The sequence below is a fragment of the Hemiscyllium ocellatum genome, chromosome 2, assembly GCF_020745735.1.
Source record: "Hemiscyllium ocellatum isolate sHemOce1 chromosome 2, sHemOce1.pat.X.cur, whole genome shotgun sequence".
Taxonomy (NCBI): domain Eukaryota; kingdom Metazoa; phylum Chordata; class Chondrichthyes; order Orectolobiformes; family Hemiscylliidae; genus Hemiscyllium; species Hemiscyllium ocellatum.
This window is the reverse complement of record NC_083402.1, coordinates 118,110,141-118,130,043: the sequence shown is the minus strand read 5'-3', so window position 1 is coordinate 118,130,043 and position 19,903 is coordinate 118,110,141. Positions and strand designations below refer to the sequence as shown.

The following is a 19,903-nucleotide window of genomic DNA, read 5'->3' as shown; positions in this document are numbered from 1 at the left end:
TATTTTTCTTATTCTCAAAACTATTTGAAATGGCGCCAAAATGTAGCGATGGTAGAAATGCTTTTCACTATTTTACTCTTTTTCTCACTGTAAAATACACGTGACAATAAAAATCATTCATTTGCATTGGCTCCAAATCTGTTTGTCATGTTCTTCTCAGCCATGTTCCTGAATACATCTATTTACATAGGTGTACCACTTAATTCAGGACAGATGGCAACATCTTTAACTTTCAAAGGCTCAATATTAATGAACAGTGACTAAGTGAACTCCTCTTCCGGATACTCACACATACATTGGAGAATATTCAGTTGCTTGTTGACTGCTGTGACCTCAGACCACTTTGGCCTGACAGTGAACCTGAAAAAAACCAAGAACTTGTGTCAACCCACACCTGTCCTCATATTTCAAGACCTCCTTGTCAATCTGAACCGCATAACGCTGCATCCAGTGCAGACTTTTGCAACCTTGAGACTGTCCTCTCTACTGACATTGGTTAATGATCTGAACCATTACCAAATTCTGAGCTTGCTTTGATAGGCATTGTGGATTTTGGAAAGAGTGTGAAGTTAGTCTTAGAGTAAAGGTCAAAGTCAACCAGGCAGTGGTTCTGGCATCACTTCATTACAGGGCATGTCACTCAGACAACCTCCTGTAGTAACTAGAAGCATTCCATCCTCACTTAGCTTATTTACAACATCAGGTGATGGAACAAAATCCCTAACATTGAAATTGTTGTACTTGAAATTAAGAACAGTCTCATTAGAGAACAGCTTCACTGGATCAGTCATTGGGTTCACTTTGGCAATTTCTCCACTAATCCTAAAGTCAACTTTGGGAAGAGAGCTTGCAAATTGGATTCTGATATGAAAGGGAAAATAATCTTGGACAAGACTAAATGGAGTAGTCCCAGTCATCAAGCAATTTCAAGATTGGAAAATAACAGGGTCAACTGCATTTAGTAGAAGGGAGCACAGTGCAAAGCAAATGACCCCAACTGTCCCTCCAACACTGACATCGTTGCAGTATTTGCAATTGGTTATGTATATTGAAACCGAGTTTCATGTCCTATGAGATAACATCAACTCAGACTGTAAACTGGCTCTTTTTTTCTTATTGCTAAGCACATCTGTTGACTCAATGGGAAAATCAAATGAATAGAGAGCAAGGGAACATTAGCATGATTGCTCTAGCCAGTTTGCAAATGTTTGGTGGAACAAGTGGGTTTGAATTTGGAATGTATTGCTTGACTATATTCTACCATCTCCATAATGGAATTAGAGATATACTTAAAGGATAAAAGTTTGCAAGGGTACAGGATAAAAGCAGGGTATGGGACCAACTGGATTTTTCTTCACTAGAGCTGGAATTCTTTTACAAATTAGATTAGATTCCTTACAGTGTGGAAACAGGCCCTTCGGCCCAACAAGTCCACACCGACCCGCCAAAAGCGTAACCCACCCAGACCCATTGTCCTACATTTTCCACTTCATCTAACACTATGGGCAATTTAACTTAGCCAATTCACCTGACCTGCACATTTTTGGATTGTGGGAGGAAACCCACGCAGACACGAGGAGAATGTGCAAACTCCATATAGACAGTTGCCTGAGGCAGGAATTGAACCTGGGTCTCTGGCGCTGTAAGGCAGCAGTGCTAACCACTGTGCCATCCATAAATTAGATTACTTACAGTGTGGAAACAGGCCCTTCGGCCCAACAAGTCCTCACCGACCCGCCGAAGCGTAACCCACCCAGACCCATTCTCCTACATTTACCACTTCATCTAACATTACAGGCAGTTTAGCGTGGCCAATTCACCTAACCTGCACATTTTTGGAGACATGGGGAGAATGTGCAAACTCCAAACAGAGAGTCGCCTGAGGGGGGAATTGAACCCGGGTCTCTGGCGCTGTGAGGCAGCAGTGCTAGCCACTGTGCCGCCAGCGCAATTCAGTCATCTCTACCAGGTATAATGCCCTTCTTTGGTGTGTATTTTGTTTTATGTCCTGGTCAATCTCCTGCAAAAATCCCCTGAGCTTTTAAAACTTCTTTAATGCTGAAAAGCAGTCCCAGGGCTTGCACTGTTTCAGCAGACAACCACAAACAAGTATCCCATGCATTGCATGAGGTACCATTATGTAGCACCTGTTCTTACCACTGCATGCATTCAGCTTGGAACTGTAACCAATATAATGGATCGGGTCTCCAGGCAATTGTCTGTCTTGCTTTCAAGTGAATTGAATGGGCCAGGGATGTTGTGCCTGTTACTTGGAAGAGCATGAAAGCGAAGATGTATTTTTAGCTAGTTACTAGGCTACTGATGACTACATGATGCGTGTCAGCCATTGGTTGCTTAAGCACATTTTTAACCAAAATAAAAATGTGTTCTTATTCCAATATTTGAATAAGGCCCTCATTAATATTGGTAAAGATTACACTGTGTGGCTGTTCCAGTGATTTCAATGAATTTGGATGACTGATTGCCAGCTGTCTCAATCTTTCAGCTTAAGCAGCCAATATTTTTGCTTACAAAGGTGTTATTTAAGCCAGATTTTCTCAAAGAGCATATACCCGAATCAGCATTTTTAAACTGGATCATCTATGTTCCCAGTACAACTTGTACATTATGTTGTGAAGTACATTATTTTGTGAAGCCTCACATTTGTCGCCTTATTGGTTTGGTTTGACAACTTTCAATGAAGTTCTGCATTTAGGCTCTGCAATGCCAAGGTTATGAAGGAAAGAAGTGGTCCTTTTGCCCTGGTGCTGATTCCTATCTGGAAGCTTAGACTTCATGCTTTCCTGTGGTTAGTGACAAACGAAGCATGCAAAGCAGCATTTATGCTCTGAAAAAGGGTCACTGGACTCCAAACATTTAAAACTGTTTTCTCTTCACAGGTATTGCCAGAGCTGCTGAGTTTCTCCAGCAGTTTCTGTTGTTATTTGTTTCAAAGCTTGTACATTTTTATCCAAGGCATGTTTTCTTTTCTTAAAGTGTTGCTCACCTGCCCCAGAGGATATGACTTGACGGGCAGCTCATTATGTGAAGCATGGCCGTACAGGAGTCTGTCCCGCTCTTATTGCCTGCCATTGGTGTGCTGGATACACGGATTGCTAATCAACCTTCTTGAATGGCATCTTCTGTGACTGTGCATGAAGGAGGCCTTGAACCTGTAGCTTCTGACTCCAAGGGAAGCAATCGGTCCACTACATCATAAAATCCAGCCAGAAAATTGTATATTCAATAGAGACAGGTCTGGCCTCTGCTGTGACACTATTTGAAGTCAAACAACCTATAAACACTCTCCTTTTAAGATTTGCTCATCAGCATCTTTTGGAATTTGCACATTTGTTTTCTGTTGACAATGATTTTTCTGCGGGTGAGGTACTGGAGGATGCTGGGACAAAGCATGGCCTCATTGTCCCAGAGTTTAATGTTAATCAGAAGCAATTGATAGACTTTCTATGGAGCTTTATATTGGATTTGGCCATGCTTCAAAAGTATTTGGGTGTGGCATCTTCCACAAGGGCTCCGGGGCTAGTGTGAAAGATCAGTGCAACTGTTGTCTCCTTCACCATAGAGATGGAAACATCTCTTTCTGAGATGGATTGAATCTGAACCAGGAAATATCAATTAGAACATGTAATTTGATGCCAACTCACGTAGAGATCAAAATGAAGAGAAGGAAAACGGAATTGAAGGAGAGACAGATTTTTTAAAAAATCAGCAAAAGAATGCATGCTTAAAAATGTCTACAAGAATAATTTTTAAGTCTGAAAGAAGAATACTTGTAAAAGTAAATTTTCAGATCAGAGAGATTGTTTGGCAGTAATTAAGACTTAATACATCATTAAAAATGCAGAACCTAAATGTTTTCTCCTGTTTCTCAGAGATGCACCAACTCCACTCCCTTACATGTGTTTTATTGCTGAGTGCTTATTTCCTCTCATGGGAATGTCTAGTATCCAGAGGGCTTCGTCTCCAAATTAAAGGGTGTCAATTTTAGCCTGAAATGAGGAGGAATTTCTTCTCAGAAGGAGGAAAGTCACAGAGTCATAGAGATGTACATCATGGAAACAGACCCTTCGGTCCAACACGTCCATGCTGACCAGATATCCCAACCCAATCTAGTCTTTGGAACTGTTTGCCACAGAGAGTCTTGGGCCAGTATCCTTGTGTTTATTAAGCTGGATAGATCCTTGATCAGTAGGGAAATCAAAGGTCATGAGAATATGGATGTGAGGAGTGTCTGATCAGCTATGATCCTATTGAATGGTGAATGGTGAAATAAGCTCGAGGACCTGAACAGCTTACTCCTCTTCCTATTTTGTAGGGTCTTATGGTCCTGGCTAATTGTCTTCCAATCTTGCTGTGCGCAGATTGGCTGCTGTGCTTCCTATGTGACAACAGAGACTACACTCTAATACTGCTGTGGCTGTAAAGCACTGAAGAGTGTGCTGAGGTTGTGAAGATTCTTTAAGGGCAAGTCTGTCTTCCTTGATTACAGAAGCAAACTCCCTGAAGCAAGAAGCTGTTTGGATTGCCCCTTTTAATAAAACTTATGGATATGGCTGCCTCTTACTGGTTGTCAGGAATAAAAATGAGTTATTTGTCGAAGATTAGTGATGCTTGTGCATAAATTTTAGATAAATCACACAACTTCTACAATTCCCTTGCAGTCTGTGCTTGGGTGATTCCCTAACCAAACTAAATAGATAATCATGATTTGGAGATGCTGGTGTTGGACTGGGGTGCACAAAGTTAAAAGTCACACAACACCAGGTTATAATCCAACAGGTTTATTTGGAAGCACTAGCTTTCAGAGCACCGCTCCTTCATCAGGTGGTTGTGGAGGAGAAGAAAGAGGCAGAATTTATAGCAAAAGTTTACAGTGTGATGTAACTGAAATTATATATTGGTCTTTTTCAATCTATAATTTCATTTACATCATACTGTAAACTTTTACTATAAATTCTGTATCTTTCGATCATATACTCCACAACCACCTGATGAAGGAGCAGCACTCCGAAAGCTAGTGCTTCCAAATAAACCTGTTGGATTATAACCTGGTGTTGTGTGATTTTTAACGAAATGGATAAGTTATAGGTTCAATCTGGCAAGGGATGTACATTCTTGCTCTGCACTGCATTTAGTAACATGAGAAGTTTCACAACTGTAACTTGTGATTCGTAAAATTGTACTTTCTGCCACCTTACAATACTGTATTTTCTTCTCTAATGCAGGCCAAACCCACCACAGATGATTCCATTGTAATTCAAAGCATAAAATAGGACCTTTTCAATGCCTTGTTGTCATTTGCCTATTTGAATAAGAAGGTGCTGCTAATGACGTTTGTGAGAAGCAGTTAATACAGTTGGTTGATGTATGTTGACGGGCCCATAATGGTTCAATCGTCATCAACACCAAACTACTTCAGCTTTAGAAATTAGACAAATGTGTTTTGTCTTTTCAGTTTTGTCTTGCTGTTTTATTTGGCTGAAACATACCCTTTGTGATGCACATGGCTATCAATTGATTCCCTCGGGTGAAGAAACAGATACCATAGATCTTTCACTTGTCCACAGGCATTATTAATTTTCTTTGTCCTTTTCAGTCAAAGCTGCTGGAGGCAAGGCTTTACCCTGTGTTGTCGATGTGCAAAATGAGGAGCAAATCAGTGAGGCAGTGGAGAATGCAGTGAAGACCTTTGGAGGTACAGTTTTATTTTCTGAGTTTATTATTACTGTGGATCTATGTACTTTGTGCAAAGTCATCCAAAGTCTGTAAATTCTTGTGGAGGAATAACCATACAACGCACAGTATTGTTAACTTGTATATTAACTAGTAGGAGTTTTTGACAACAAAAACTAGTACTTAACATTCCATTAATTGAAACGTGATATACTATAAAACAAAAGGTTCAGGGTTTCACTCGCTTATGAATCCAAGAACTTGAAGGAGCTTTTCTAATTCTCTGAAGCCACTTGACTTGTGATGTCAAAGAATCCCTATAGTGTGAAACAGGCCATTCAGCCCATCAAGTCCACACTGACCCTCTGAAGAATGTCCCGCTCAGACCCCTGCCTGCCCATCCACCCTATCCATGTATCTCTGCATTTAGCATGGCAGTCCACCTAACCTGCACATCTTGGGACTGTAGGAGGAAACCGGAGCAACCAGAGGAAACCCATGCAGACTTGGGGAGAATGTGCAAATTCCATACAAGCAGCCACCTCAGGTTAATATCAAGCCTGCTCCCTGGCATTGTGAGGCAGCAGTGCTAACCACTGTGTCACACATTGCTGCCACGTTCTTGAATATTTCAAGAAAAAAACTTAAACCAGCAGGCATGCGAAGAAGCTTTAATTTCCCAGCTTTAAAAATTCATTTGTAACACGTAGGCATTGCTGGCTGGCCAGCACTTATTGCCTATCCCTACTGCCTGTCAGAATGTGTTGGTGAGTTGCCTTCTGACGTCGCTGCAGTTCATGTACTGTAGGTTGACTTTAGGCAAGGAAATTCAGGACTTTGAAGGAATGGTGACATATTTCCAAGACAGGGTGATGAGTAGTTTGGAGACAAAATTGAAAATGGTAGTGTTTCCATTCTTCTGCTGCCCTTGACCTTTTAGATGGAAGTGGTCGTGGGTTTGCAATGTGCTGCCTAAGGATCTTTGGTGAATTGCTACAGTGAATCTTGCAGATAGTGCACATTGGTCGACTGAATATCAGAGATGGAGGGAGTTGATGTTGTAGGTGTGGAGACAGTCAGGAGAGCTCTTTATCCTGGAGTTTCAAACCTCTTGAGAGTTGTTAGAGCTGCAGATATCCAGGCAAGCAGGGAGTATTCCATCACACTCCTGACTTGTGCCTTTTAGATGCTGGACAGGGTTTAGGGAGTCAGAAGATGAGCTACTCGCCACATTATTCCTAGCCTCTGACTTGTTCTTGTTGCCACTGTGTTTATGCGGTGAGTCCAGTTGAGTTTTTGATTAATGGTAACCCTGGGATGTTGATAGTAAGGGATTCACTGATGGTAACACCATTGAATGTCAGTGGGCAGCGGTTAGATTGTCTTTTATTGGAGATGGTCATTGCCTGATTTTTGTGTAGTGCGAATAGTACCTGCCACTTGTTAGCCCAAGCCTGAATATTGTCCAGATCTTGTTGCAATTGAACACTGGTCGCTTCAGTATCTGAGGAGACTACGTTAACTCCTAAGGCTCCGAGCTCCACTTTAACCAGTCTGCTGCTGCCTTTCTCCATCCCCCTCTCTCTCTGCAGTGGCATATTTCCTCTCTCATACTAAATGGAATTGTCCAACAAACCTTGAATTCTTTTCTTCAAGCAATTACACTGAGCCATAATATTGGATTCTAATGGTTAACTGTATTGTAAAGCTGATCTGGAATACTTAATGACTGTAACTGTTTCTTTAGTCAACTCAAAACTCAGACTATCCCTTGAACCCAGCTTGCTGTCCCAGCCACAGGCCCTTTTCTGGCAAATGCTTCCCCTGGGTAGCGCAGAAATCCCAGTGTCTTCTTTGAAGCCTCTCTGAAGGCAATTTTGTCCTTTCAAAACTAATTTAATGCAACTGTGGCAACCAAACTTAGAAATCCTCATTAAGATTTACGAATCTTGACTTAGGGTAGAAATGTCCCGAATTTCCCCAGCAACAACTTGATGCTAAGGCAACTTTCCTTGAGGTGGTCAGCATGGGCCAGCATGAACTGCAATCCCTAGTTTGCATCTTAAAAAGGCGGCTCTGAAAGACCTAGTGCCCAGACATCTACCTGACCATGACTTTAGTTCCTCTCTTCAAGTTGAATGACAGTATCTGATTTAAGGTTTCTTAAGTGGTTTATTTGCATGCAGTGCAATTTGCTAATTTTAAGCCCCATCTACTGCACGCATTAATCACTGATTTAATTTTGAGTAAGGGGTTATCCTGACATAGCAGTGGAGTGATAGCTTCCATCTGGCAGGGACTGATGTGCTTATAAAACTGATATGCTGCCTCAATGTTTAATGCAGGTGTTTAAATCACCACACAATTGAAACATCACAGTGCAATTCAAACAACAGGATCTATTTTTAGGCTGGATCCAGGGATCTATAGTTATGCATGCACACATCCACATAATTTTAACAAGAATCACCGCATTAAAGCATAAGTTTAAACCCTCCTTGGTATGTCCTGAAGCCAGACACTGATTCACTGTTCCGAGTAGGGCACTTAGAAAGTTCAAATGAAAGGTTGAACTACATGTGTGAAAGGGAACAGTTAATCCCCATCTTATGATCGAACTATCTAATCTTTGGGAACTGAGAGAATCGAGGGATATAGGAATAGGGTAGGAAAGTTAAGTTGAAGTGAAACATCATCTGCTGAATCAATCAGCCATGATCTGATTGAATAACCGATCAGACTCGAGGTTCCATCCCCTGCACCTTTCTCTTCTCACAGAATTATTACAGCACAGAAGGAGGATCTTCAGCCCGCCATGTCTCTCCTGGCCCTCTGAATGAATGGGCAATTTACCTCATGCCTTTCTGCATCTCTTGCTGGTAACCATGCAGATTTCTCCTTGTTTTTTAGCTAACATTGTAAATCCCTCATAAAAGCTTCCATTGAACCTGTCTTCACGCTCACTGGGGTGATGCATTCCAGATTCCGATTTTCCTATATTTCACTTTTGTTTCCTTTGCCTTTTACTTTAAATCTGTGCCCACTTGTTTGTTATACCTTCACAATTTCTCCTTATCTATTCTGTCCAGATCCCTCATGATTTTGAAGACCACTATCAAATCCTTTCCCAATGTTCTTTTCTCCCAGGCAAACAGTCTGAACTTCTCCAATCTATCTCAAAAACTGAAGTTCCTCATCCCAGGAACCATTCTCCCGAATTGAATTATGTTCTCTTTCTCCAACTTAAAGAGAAGGGTGAGGGGTCCTTGATGGTTATCTGGTGGAGCAGAACAAATGTTGAATCATGCGACTAAATCCTGTAAGGATATTTTTTTTCAATCAGTAAGTTGAAAGTTATTACAAATTTCCATCTTGTGATTTTTGACACCATGCAGCCATGGCAACAGCTACATGACAATTAATATTGTCAATTCCGGAGGTTGTTAAGTTCTAGCATGAAGAAGAATGATAATGAAAATAAATCCTAAAGCATCATTCCTGGTTTCATTTCTCTTAACTGAGGAACCAGAAAATTTCTTCGATTTTTTTTTGCAGTATATACACACCAGAACTTGGGATAATATTCACCTCTGACCAAAAACCTGACCCCAGAATTGCAAAGGAATTACGTGATGCGTATGGTGTTTTGTCTCCTACTCTGAATTGGTTAGGACGTACATGGACCGGTTTGTCTTAGTGGTCTATTACTATGAATTCTATGTTATTCCACCCTTGAAAGGTGTTGCAGCACACACCAGTATGTATGTGTCCCTGAAACTTGGAGCTTGCTCATCGAGTAATGTGGCAGACAAGATAGTGAGAACATTATGTTGGCAAAACTAGGGACCTGGGTTGTTTTTATACAAACATAGAGTTGATGTAACATTGATTGCAACGACATGCAGGTCATTGAATACACTGTCTGTACTTTGAGTTTTAATGTATTGTAAAGATCCTCCTCACCTTTTGCTAATACTTATATTTTAGTAGCCCTGTGCCATAATTCTCCAACAACGGTATGAATAATTATTTAATGTATTTGAATAAATCTTCAGGCAACACATGTGAGGAGATTATAAAAGGAGCTGCTGTTGCGATATTCATCAAAGAGTCAATTGCTTCAATAAGGAGAAATTATATAGAACATATAAAAATACAGCACAGTACAGGCCCTTTGGCCCTTGATGATGTGCCGATCCAAGCCCACCTAACCTATACTAGCCCACTATCCTCCATATGCCTATCCAATGCCCGTTTAAATGCCCATAAAGAGGGAGAGTCCACCACTGCTACTGGCAGGGCATTCCATGAACTCACGACTCGCTGAGTAAAGAATCTATCCCTAACATTTGTCCTATACCTACTACCTCTTAATTTAAAGCTATGCCCCCTTGTAATAGCTGACTCCATACTTAGGAAAAGGTTCTCATGGTCAACCCTATCTAAACCCCTAATCATCTTGTACACCTCTATCAAGTCACCCCTAAACCTTCTTTTCTCCAATGAGAACAGCCCCAAGTGCCTCAGCCTTTCCTCATACGATCTTCCTACCAAACCAGGCAACATCCTGGTAAACCTCCTCTGCACCCGTTCCAGTGCCTCCACATCCTTCCTATAGTATGGCGACCAAAACTGCACACAATACTCCAGATGCGGCCGCACCAGAGTCTTGTACAACTGCAACATGACCTCAAGACTCCGGAACTCAATTCCTCTACCAATAAAAGCCAGCACGCCATATGCCTTCTTCACAGCACTATTTACCTGGGTGGCAACTTTCAGAGATCTGTGTACATGGACACCAAGATCCCTCTGCTCATCCATACTACCAAGTATCTGACCATTAGCCCAGTACCCCATCTTCTTGTTACTCTTATATCTTTGAAAGTTCCTCAGTTGAGGGACCATGGGTAGAATTTAAAAGCTAAGATGGCAATCATGGTATTGGGGTGTACTATAAACCTCCAAACCATCAGGGAGATATAGAAGGGCAGATATGTTGGCAAATCTCAGAATAGAGTATTAATAGGGGATTTTGGCTTCTCCAATATTAACAGAGATAGACAAAGTATAAAAGGCTTCTTTCTTGTGAAAGGTTTCTTGAATTATATACTGGAGAAAGTTTTAAGCCAACAGATAGAAAACCCTTCAATAGAGGAGGCAGTGCTGGACTTAATTTTGGAGGAACATCTGGGTAATTGGTAAAAATCTCATGAAGGAAAAACTTGGTGATTGTGATCATAATTCAGTCAGATTTAAATTGGTTATAAAAAATGGCCAATGTTGGACTGGAAATAAAGGTTCTGAAATGGTGGAAGGCCTATTTTAATATGATAGGATCTAGCCACAGCTCCTGAGAGGAAAATCTGCATCAGAGCAGTAGGAGTCATTTAAAAAGGAGATAGTCAGTGTTCAAGGCCAACAATTTTTTGTCGTGGTGAAAGGAGATGCAAGCAAGTCTAGCTTTCTTTCTATAACCCTTGATGTCTTTAAAATAAAACAAAACTCCTCCTTGAATATATTTAGTGACTTGGCCTCCGAAGCCTTTTGTGATAGAGAATTCTACATGTTCACTATACTCTGAGTGAAGAAACTTTTCTTCATCTCTGTTCTAAATGGTCTATCCTGTCTCTGGCACTGGTCTCCTTGTTGGTTGGAAACATCCTTCCTCCATCTAGTCTGTACAGCCCTATTACAATTTTATGCATTTCAATCAGATCCCCTCTCATTTTCTAAGCTCCAATCAAACAAATCTCTCCTCAAAGGACAGTCCTGCTATCTCCAGTATCAGCTTAGTGAACCTCAGCTGCACTCCTTCAATGGCAAATATCTCTTTTCTTATGGAGGGAAACTAAAACTGCACACAGTACTCCCAGCTTACCAAGGCCTGATACAACTTCAGGAAGGCATACCTACTTCGGAACTCTAATCCTCTTGCACTAGAGGCAATACACCACTTGCCTTCCAATTTGCTTGCTGCACCTCATTGTCTGGGTTCATTAACTAATATACAAGGACACCCAGATCTCTTCATATGTCCAAACATCCCAATATCTCACCATTTGTATAATACTTTTCCTTTCTGTATTTCTCACACAGCCGAGTTCTTTTGCATCTGCTGTGTATTTGCCCACTCACTCAACGCATCTAAGTCATGCTGAAGCCTCCTTGCATCATCCTCTCAACTCTCAGTTTGATCCATTGTTGTGTCATCAGCAAACATGGAAATGTTCCATTTGGTTCCCTCATCCAGATTATTTATACGTGTTGTGAATAGATGGCATTAAAGCACTCACCTTTTCAGTACCTCTGTAGTCACTACTTGCCTCTTGCAAAAAGACTCAGTTAATTCTACTTTCTGTTTTCTATCTGTAAACTAATTCACAGCCCATGCCAGTTATATTATCCTCACCCTAAGTGCTTTAACTTTGTCCACTAATCTTAAATGAGGGTCCTGAAGAAAAGTCTTCTAAAAATCAAAGTGCACCACATCCCCTTAATTCTCCACTATCTTTTCTACTAGTTACAACCTCAAAAACTCTAGTAAATTTGTTAAACACGATTTGCCTTTCCAGTTAGTCTAATGTCAGCTGCCAGTATTGGCATGCTTAAAATAGGATAAATCACCAGTCCTCAATGAGATGTATTCTAGATTGCTGTGGGAGGCAAGGAATGAGATTGCAAGGAACATTAATTTTCAAATCCTTTCTGGACACTGGAGAGATACCAGAGGACTGAACAACAGCTAATGCAAAACCATTACCGAAGATGGGTGGTAGGGATAAACAAGGGAACAGTAGACCAGTGAATTTGACATCAGAGACATGGAAACTTTTGGAAAATACTCCAAGGCGCAGAAACAATAATTACTCGATAATCAGCATGGCTTTATCAGGGAGATCATTTCATACAAATTTGAACTTTTTTTGAGGAGGTATCTAGGTATGTGGATGAAGATAGTGCAATTGATGTTGTGGACTTCAGTAAGGCTTTTGACAAAGTGTTGAATGGGAAACTGGTCACGAAAGGAAGACCCTGTGGAATCCTCAGCAAATTGGATCCAAGCTGGGCAGAGTGACAGATGGCAGACGGTTCTGGCCAAAGGTTGTTTTTGTGACTGGAGCCTTTGTCCAGTGATATACCATAGTTTTTAGTGCTGAGTCCTTTGTTGTAGGGTACGTTAACTATTTAAACACGTGTATCAGAGGTTTGCTCAGTAGGTCCTCAGATGACACAAAAATTGTTGGTGAGGTAAACAGCAAGGAGTAAATACTGAGACAATAGGCCAATGCAGAAGGGTTGGTCAGATGGGTGGAACAATGGCAAATGTAATTTAATCCCACAAAGCGTGAATGCTGCGTTTTGGACAAACTTAAAAAGCACACAACACCGGATTATAGTCCGACAGGTTTATTTGGAAGCACTAGCTTTCCGAGCGCCGCTCCTTCATCAGGTGGTTGTGGAGTATAAGCCATTACTCTACAACCACCTGATGAAGGAGCAGCGCTCCAAAAGCTAGTGCTTCCAATTAAACCTGTTGGACTATAACCTGGTGTTGTGTGATTTTTAACTTTGTCCACCTCAGTCCAACGCCAGCACTTCAAAGTCGTGGATTTATTTTGAGAAGCCTAAAAAGGCAAGGGAGAACATAAACTCATAGAGATTGACAGCATGGAAACAGACTCTTTGGTCCAAGTCGTCCATGCCGACCAGATATCCTAAATTAATCTAGTCCCTATGTGATGAATGGTTGGATCATGGACAGTGCTGAGGATCAGCAGGACCTTAGTGTGTAAGTACATTGATCCTTGAAGTTAACAGGACAAGGGATAGGGTGATTAAGAAGGCATATGTGATACTTGCCTACATTAGTAAATGCATAGAATGTAAGAGCTGGGAGGTTATGATGGTGCTGCAAAAGACATTGGCTGGGCCATAGCTGGTGTACTCTGTGGAGTTCTGGATACCACACTACAGGAAGGACATGATTACTTTGGTGAGGGTGCAGAGGAGATTCACCAGGATGTTATTTGGTTGGAGTGATTCAGTTATCAAGAAAAAGAAGATAGGCTGAGGTTGTTTCCATTGAGCAATGAAGGCTGAGGGGGGACTTAGTCATAGAGATGTAAAATACTGGAAAGTGGGACTTGATGCTTCATGATTGGCACGGACACAATGGACTAAAGGACCTCTTTCCATGTGATAGTGTATTGGACTCTATCTATCCTATCATTACCTTCCTTTTTGTTCACTTGCTTCAAAATCAAAGGACTGCACTCAGAGAAGAACCACTTGCATTTGTTTAACGTAGTAAAATAATCCAAGAGTTTTTAACAGGAAACTGTATGGATTGAATATGTTTAGACTGTTGTAGTGCATTGAAGTGCAGAGTGAGTGAACCAAGAAATTTCTCCAATCAGAATAAATCTGTCAGTGGTTAAAGTCAAAAGGCAAAAGGCAGCCTGTTGATCTGGATCTTTGCAGTCTTCAATAATGTCTCAGTAAGTCAGTTGCATTGAACAATTGAGTGACTCAGTAGATGGAAAAGGGGAATTACCTTTGCGCCCAGGGTCGTGCCCGTACACAGGGAGCACATGTAGTATCCATCAATACTCCCAATGCCTTTAGAGAGTCACCACTGTGGGGATAGATGCTTTATCCCGCCTTCCAGTTGGATTTTGTTATAGCCCCCTCCCCCTTTCCCTCACCTTTGATGATTCACATTGTCCTTAGTGAGTTCTGCATGTAAATTTAATCATTTAGGAAACACTGATTTACTGGTGGTTGTTAATTGATGAAGAAATATCATACGTGATTTGGTAATTGAAAAATTGTGTGGAAGAGCACTTCTGGATATAAAAGAAAGAAATGAGCAATTGGAGTTTTTGTGGTTCAATGCAAGTGTCCCTTTATCTGATACCAGGAGGCCTGGTTCAAGTCCCACCTACTCTAGAGGTGTGTAATGACCTCTTTGACAGGTTGTTCAGAAAATATCTCGAAAAAGGGGAATAGGAGGGCTGTTGTGCATTGGTAGTGTCCATACCTTTGGACTCGAAAGTCTGAGTTCAAGTTTCCCGTGCTTTCGAGGTATGTCCTGATGTCTCCAAATAAGTTGATTAAAAATTACTTAAAAGGGACTAGGTGTGACTAGTGTATTGGAAGGGGCTGTTATAACCATGGCTGCCCAACATTTTCACGATATGACCTCAAAAAGCAATTTCTCATTTTGGCCAAGAACACAGCAATGACGTTGTCCTTAAGCAGCCAACTTGTTTTAGCGATGTTGACTGAGAAATGAATACTGGTCAGGATGCCAGATGAATTCCTTTGCTCATCCATTAGCCTCACGGGGCATTTTTACATTGTCTTGAGCAGTTCAACCCTTCATTCAAATGATGGCAAGTATAATGTTACGGTATTGCACTGTAGTATTCAGTTTAGATTATTTTCTCATGTCCAGTTGTGGGGCTTGATCGCATGACCTTCTGACTCGTACTTCACTGGGTCAAGCTGTCATCGGAAATGTAGTGCATCATAACTGATCCTTCATGTTAAGAGTGAATTGGAGCAAGTAAGCCACCAAGAATCTGCACCTCCAAGAGAAGTGGATAACAATTGGGGTGACAGGTTATGAGCAGACTATTTTGGTGATTGATTTTTATTCATTCCAACAGGTATAGATATACTGATAAATAATGCTAGTGCCATTAATCTAACTGGGACCCTGGAAACGCCAATGAAGAAAGTGGACCTCATGATGAATATCAACTCCAGGGGGACTTATCTAACGTAAGTGTCTAAATAATTATCAACCCTCGGCTGTCTTCTTGCAGTGAGTGATCAGAAGACCTTGGGAAGTGCCACATGATTAGGGAAAAAAATTGCATGTATGTTCGAATTTTTTAAATTAAGATAACAACATTTGACACTTAATTAGCAACTTTAACTCAGAAACACCACAGGAACTTCATTGAAAAAAAGTTGCCACTGTCTTGGCTTTGGACATTTGTTTGGACAAGTGACCAAAAGTGATGGTCAAGGAGAGATTTTATACAGTATCCTAAAGAAGAAGGGAGGGAATTGCGCGCAGCATTATGGCCCAAGTAATTGAAGGCATGGCCTCCAATGATGGAACATAATTGGAGGAGCATCAAGAATCTTGAAAGGTTGTAGGATTACATAATATTAGAATTAGGGAGACGTGAGGCCTGGAAAGGCTTTGAAAATAAGGATGAGCTTTGTCAAATATGACTCTTGTTTGAATTGTTTTGGGGCAACAACGTAGCTTCAATGCAGAAACTTCATTGAGAAAGGATTTATTTAAGTTAGTACTGAAGAGTTTAAATGAAGTTATGTCATCTTGGAACAAAGGGCAAGGAATTCCTTTATTCTTCTCATGTTTTTGATGATGTTGAGTGGATTCTGACCTTGCTTAGGCAGCCAGCTGCTCATCTTCTGTCTCTACTGCCCAAGGGGAATGGGTGGCAGGGGTGGCAGTATTTTGGTGGATTAAGGAGCATTATCTAATTTCCACACATTTCAAGACACTAGACTCTTATACTGGTTCATTTGAAAAACAGTCCTGATGCTCACATTGATGTTTTTTATCAAATATCATCATAAAACTGTGTTGCAACAACGTCCTGATGGAGCCGTGCTCAATTTTAACCACATGACATGCTGCACTACAGTATTCAGCTAAATAATTCAAGTTAACCATAAACTGCCCTCGCTTGTTCTGGGTGAAGCATTGTCTTTTTGCTTCTTTTAAACCTGTATAAGATATGTTAATACAAGTCCATCAACTTGAGTGAAAAATCACGGTATTCAGGATGGACTACATATTATCGCTAGTGAGAGTATGTAGTCCATCTGAAAACCAGTGATTTTCACAAAATTAGTGATCCATTTTTGTTTTCACTCTGTGTCCCCGACTTGGTAAGACCTAGGGTCCACCTGTTCCAAACAGCTGGTTCACACGTTTTGAGATTTATGTCTCAGAAACCTTTCTTAATTCTTCTCAAACTTCAATATTGAATATAATTTTTAGATTAGTTTAGATTCCCTACAGTGTGGAAACAGGCTCTTCAGCCCATCAAGTCCACACCGACCCTCCGAAGAGCTTCCCACCCAAACTCATGCCCCTACATTTACCCCTGACTAATGCACCTAACACGACGGGCAATTTAGCATGGCCAGTTCACCCAACCTGCACATCTTTGGACTGTGGGAGGAAACTGGAGCACCCGGAGGAAATCCACGTAGACACAGGAGAATGTGCAAACTCCACACACACACAGACACCCGAGGTGGGAATTGAACCCCGGTCCCTGGCGCTGAGAGGCAGCAGTGCTAACCATTGAGCCACTTTGAGGGTGGCACAGTGGTTAGCACTGCTGCCTCACAGCGCCAGAGACCCAGGTTCAATTCCCGCCTCAGGCGACTGACTGTGTGGAGTTTGCACATTCTCTCTGTGGGTTTCCTCCGGGTGCTCCGGTTTCCTCCCACAGTCCAAAAATGTGCAGGTTAGGTGAATTGGCCACACTAAATTGCCCGTAGTGTTCTCACTAAATGTGAAACACACTTTACAAAGAAACTGTACGTTCCTCGAGCCAAATCTCCTCATTTTAGTCCTTTGAATGAAGACCTGCATTTATACAGCATCTCTCTCAGTGTCAGAAAATCTTAAAACAATTTTATAGCCAGTGACGTATTTGTGAAAACTATTTACTGATCTGATGGAAACACAGGAGCCAATTTGCATACCGCAATCTCCCAAAACCAGCACTGTGACAACGGACAGTTTCTTTTTGTGTGATGTTAATAAAGAGATGCTATTCCTGCATTTTTTTAAAAAAAAACATGCCACAGAATCTTTTCTAACCATGTGAGTGGGCCAACGGGACCTCTGTATAATGCCTCATCCATCAAGTGGTGCTTGCAGCAATGCAGGACTCCATGCCACAGCTCTGAAATGGCAGCTTAGATTTTTGTGTTGAAGTCTCCAAGAGTCACCTTTGAGTCTACAAGGTGAGCATGCTACCAACTGAGCCACAGCTGCCTCTGGAGTTGTTTGTCTGCTATCATTTTACCTTTTCCGTTTGCAACTTCCATTTGAGCGTGAAGCAGATACTTTGGGTGCTGGTTCAGTGTGAGTGACCCTTGGCTTTACAGTTGAGGTGAAACTCACATAAGCATAAATTTAGCATGAGAGGGGAAAGAGCCTTTGTGTGGAGCCAGAGAAAATGGGGGAGATACTAAGTGAATATTTTGCATCAGTATTTACTGTGGAAAAGGATATAGAACATATAGACTGTAGGGAAATAGATGGTGACATCTTGCAGAAGGTCCTGATTACAGAGGAGGAAGTGTTGGATGTCTTGAAACGGTTAAAGGTGGATAAATCCCCAGGACCTGATCAGGTGTATCCGAGAACTCTGTGTGAAGCTAGAGAAGTGATTGCTGGGCCTCTTGCTGAGATATTTGTATCGTCATTAGGTGAGGTGCCGGAAGACTGGAGGTTGGCAAACATGGTGCCTCTGTTTATGAAGGGTGGTAAGGACAAGCCAGGGAACTATAGACCGGTGAGCCTGGCCTTGGTGGTGGGCAAGTTGGTGGAGGGAATCCTGAGGGACAGGACGTACATGTATTTGGAAAGGCAAGGACTGATTCGGGATAGTCAACATGGCTTTATACATGGGAAATCATATCTCACAAACTTGATTGAGTTTTTTGAAGAAGTAACAAAGAAGATTGATGAGGGCAGAGCAGTAGATGTGATGTATATGGACTTCAGTAAGGCGTTCGACAAGGTTCCCCATGGGAGACTCATTAGCAAGGCTAGATCTCATGGAATACAGGGAGATCTAGCCATTTGGAGACAGAACTGGCTCAAAGGTAGAAGACAGAGGGTGGTGGTGGAGGGTTGTTTTTCAGACTGGAGGCCAGTGACCAGTGGAGTGCCACAGGATCGGTACTGGGCCCTCGACTTTTTATCATTGATATAAATGACTTGGATGTGAGCATAAGAGGTACAGTTAGTAAGTCTGCAAAATTGGAGGTGTAGTGGACAGCGAAGAGGGTTACCTCAGATTACAACAGGATCTGGACCAGATGGGCCAAAGGGCTGAGAAGTGACAGATGGAGTTTAATCCAGATAAATGCGAGGTCCTGCATTTTGGGAAAGCAAATCTTACCAGGACTTATACACTTAATGGTAAGGTCCTAGGGAGTGTTGCTGAACAAAGAGACCTTGGAGTGCAGGTTCATAGCTCCTTGAAAGTGGAGTCGCAGTTAGATAAGATAGTGAAGAAGGCGTTTGGTATACTTTCCTTTATTGGTCAGAGTATTGAGTACAGGAGTTGGGAGGTCATGTTGCGGCTGTACAGGACTTTGGTTAGGCCACTGTTGGAATATTGCGTGCAATTCTGGTCTCCTTCCTATTGGAAAGATGTTGTGAAACTTGAAAGGGTTCAGAAATGATTTACAATGATGTTGCCAGGGTTGGAGGATCTGAGCTACAGGGAGCGGCTGAACAGGCTGGGGCTGTTTTCCCTGGAGCGTTGGAGGCTGCGGGGTGACCTTATAGAGGTTTACAAAATTATGAGGGGCATGGATAGGATGCATTTACAAAGTCTTTTCCCTGGGGTCGGGGTGTCCAGAACTGGAGGGCATAGGTTTAGGGTGAGAGGGGAAAGATATAAAAGAGACCTAAGGGGTAACGTTTTCATGCAGAGGGTGGTACGTGTATGGAATGAGCTGTCAGAGGATGTGATGGAGGCTGGTACAATTGCAACATTTAAGAGGCATTTGGATGGGTATATGAATAGGCAGGGTTTGGAGGAATATGGGCTGGGTACTGGTAGGTGGGACTAGATTGGGTTGGGATATCTGGTCAGCATGGACGGGTTGGACCGAAGGGTCTGTTTCCATGCTGTACATCTCTATGACTATTTAAAAGGGACCTACGAGCCAACATTTTCACGCAATGAGTTGTGCATGTATGGAATGATCTGCCAGAGGAAGTGGGAAGAGGCTGGTACAATTACAATGTTTAAAAGACTTCTGGATAGGTACATGAATAGGAAGGGTTTAGAGGCTTATGGGCCAAGTGCTGGCAAATGGGGCTAGATTAATTTAGGGGTCGGCATTGACGGATTAGACCAAAGGATCTGTTTCTCTGCTGTTTATCTCTAGGACTGTAAAACAA

At 41.8% G+C, this 19,903-nt stretch overlaps 1 protein-coding gene across 1 annotated transcript in view; it reads left to right on the top strand.

The window, feature by feature from the left end:
* hsdl2 (hydroxysteroid dehydrogenase like 2) overlaps nt 1-19,903 on the top strand; it is a 140,142-nt gene that overhangs the window by 47,187 nt on the left and 73,052 nt on the right. Inside the window, exons 3-4 of the mRNA XM_060845781.1 lie at nt 5,618-5,716; nt 15,369-15,483. Of these exons, the coding sequence (XP_060701764.1) occupies nt 5,618-5,716; nt 15,369-15,483 (214 nt within the window). The remainder of the gene's footprint in view (nt 1-5,617; nt 5,717-15,368; nt 15,484-19,903) is intronic.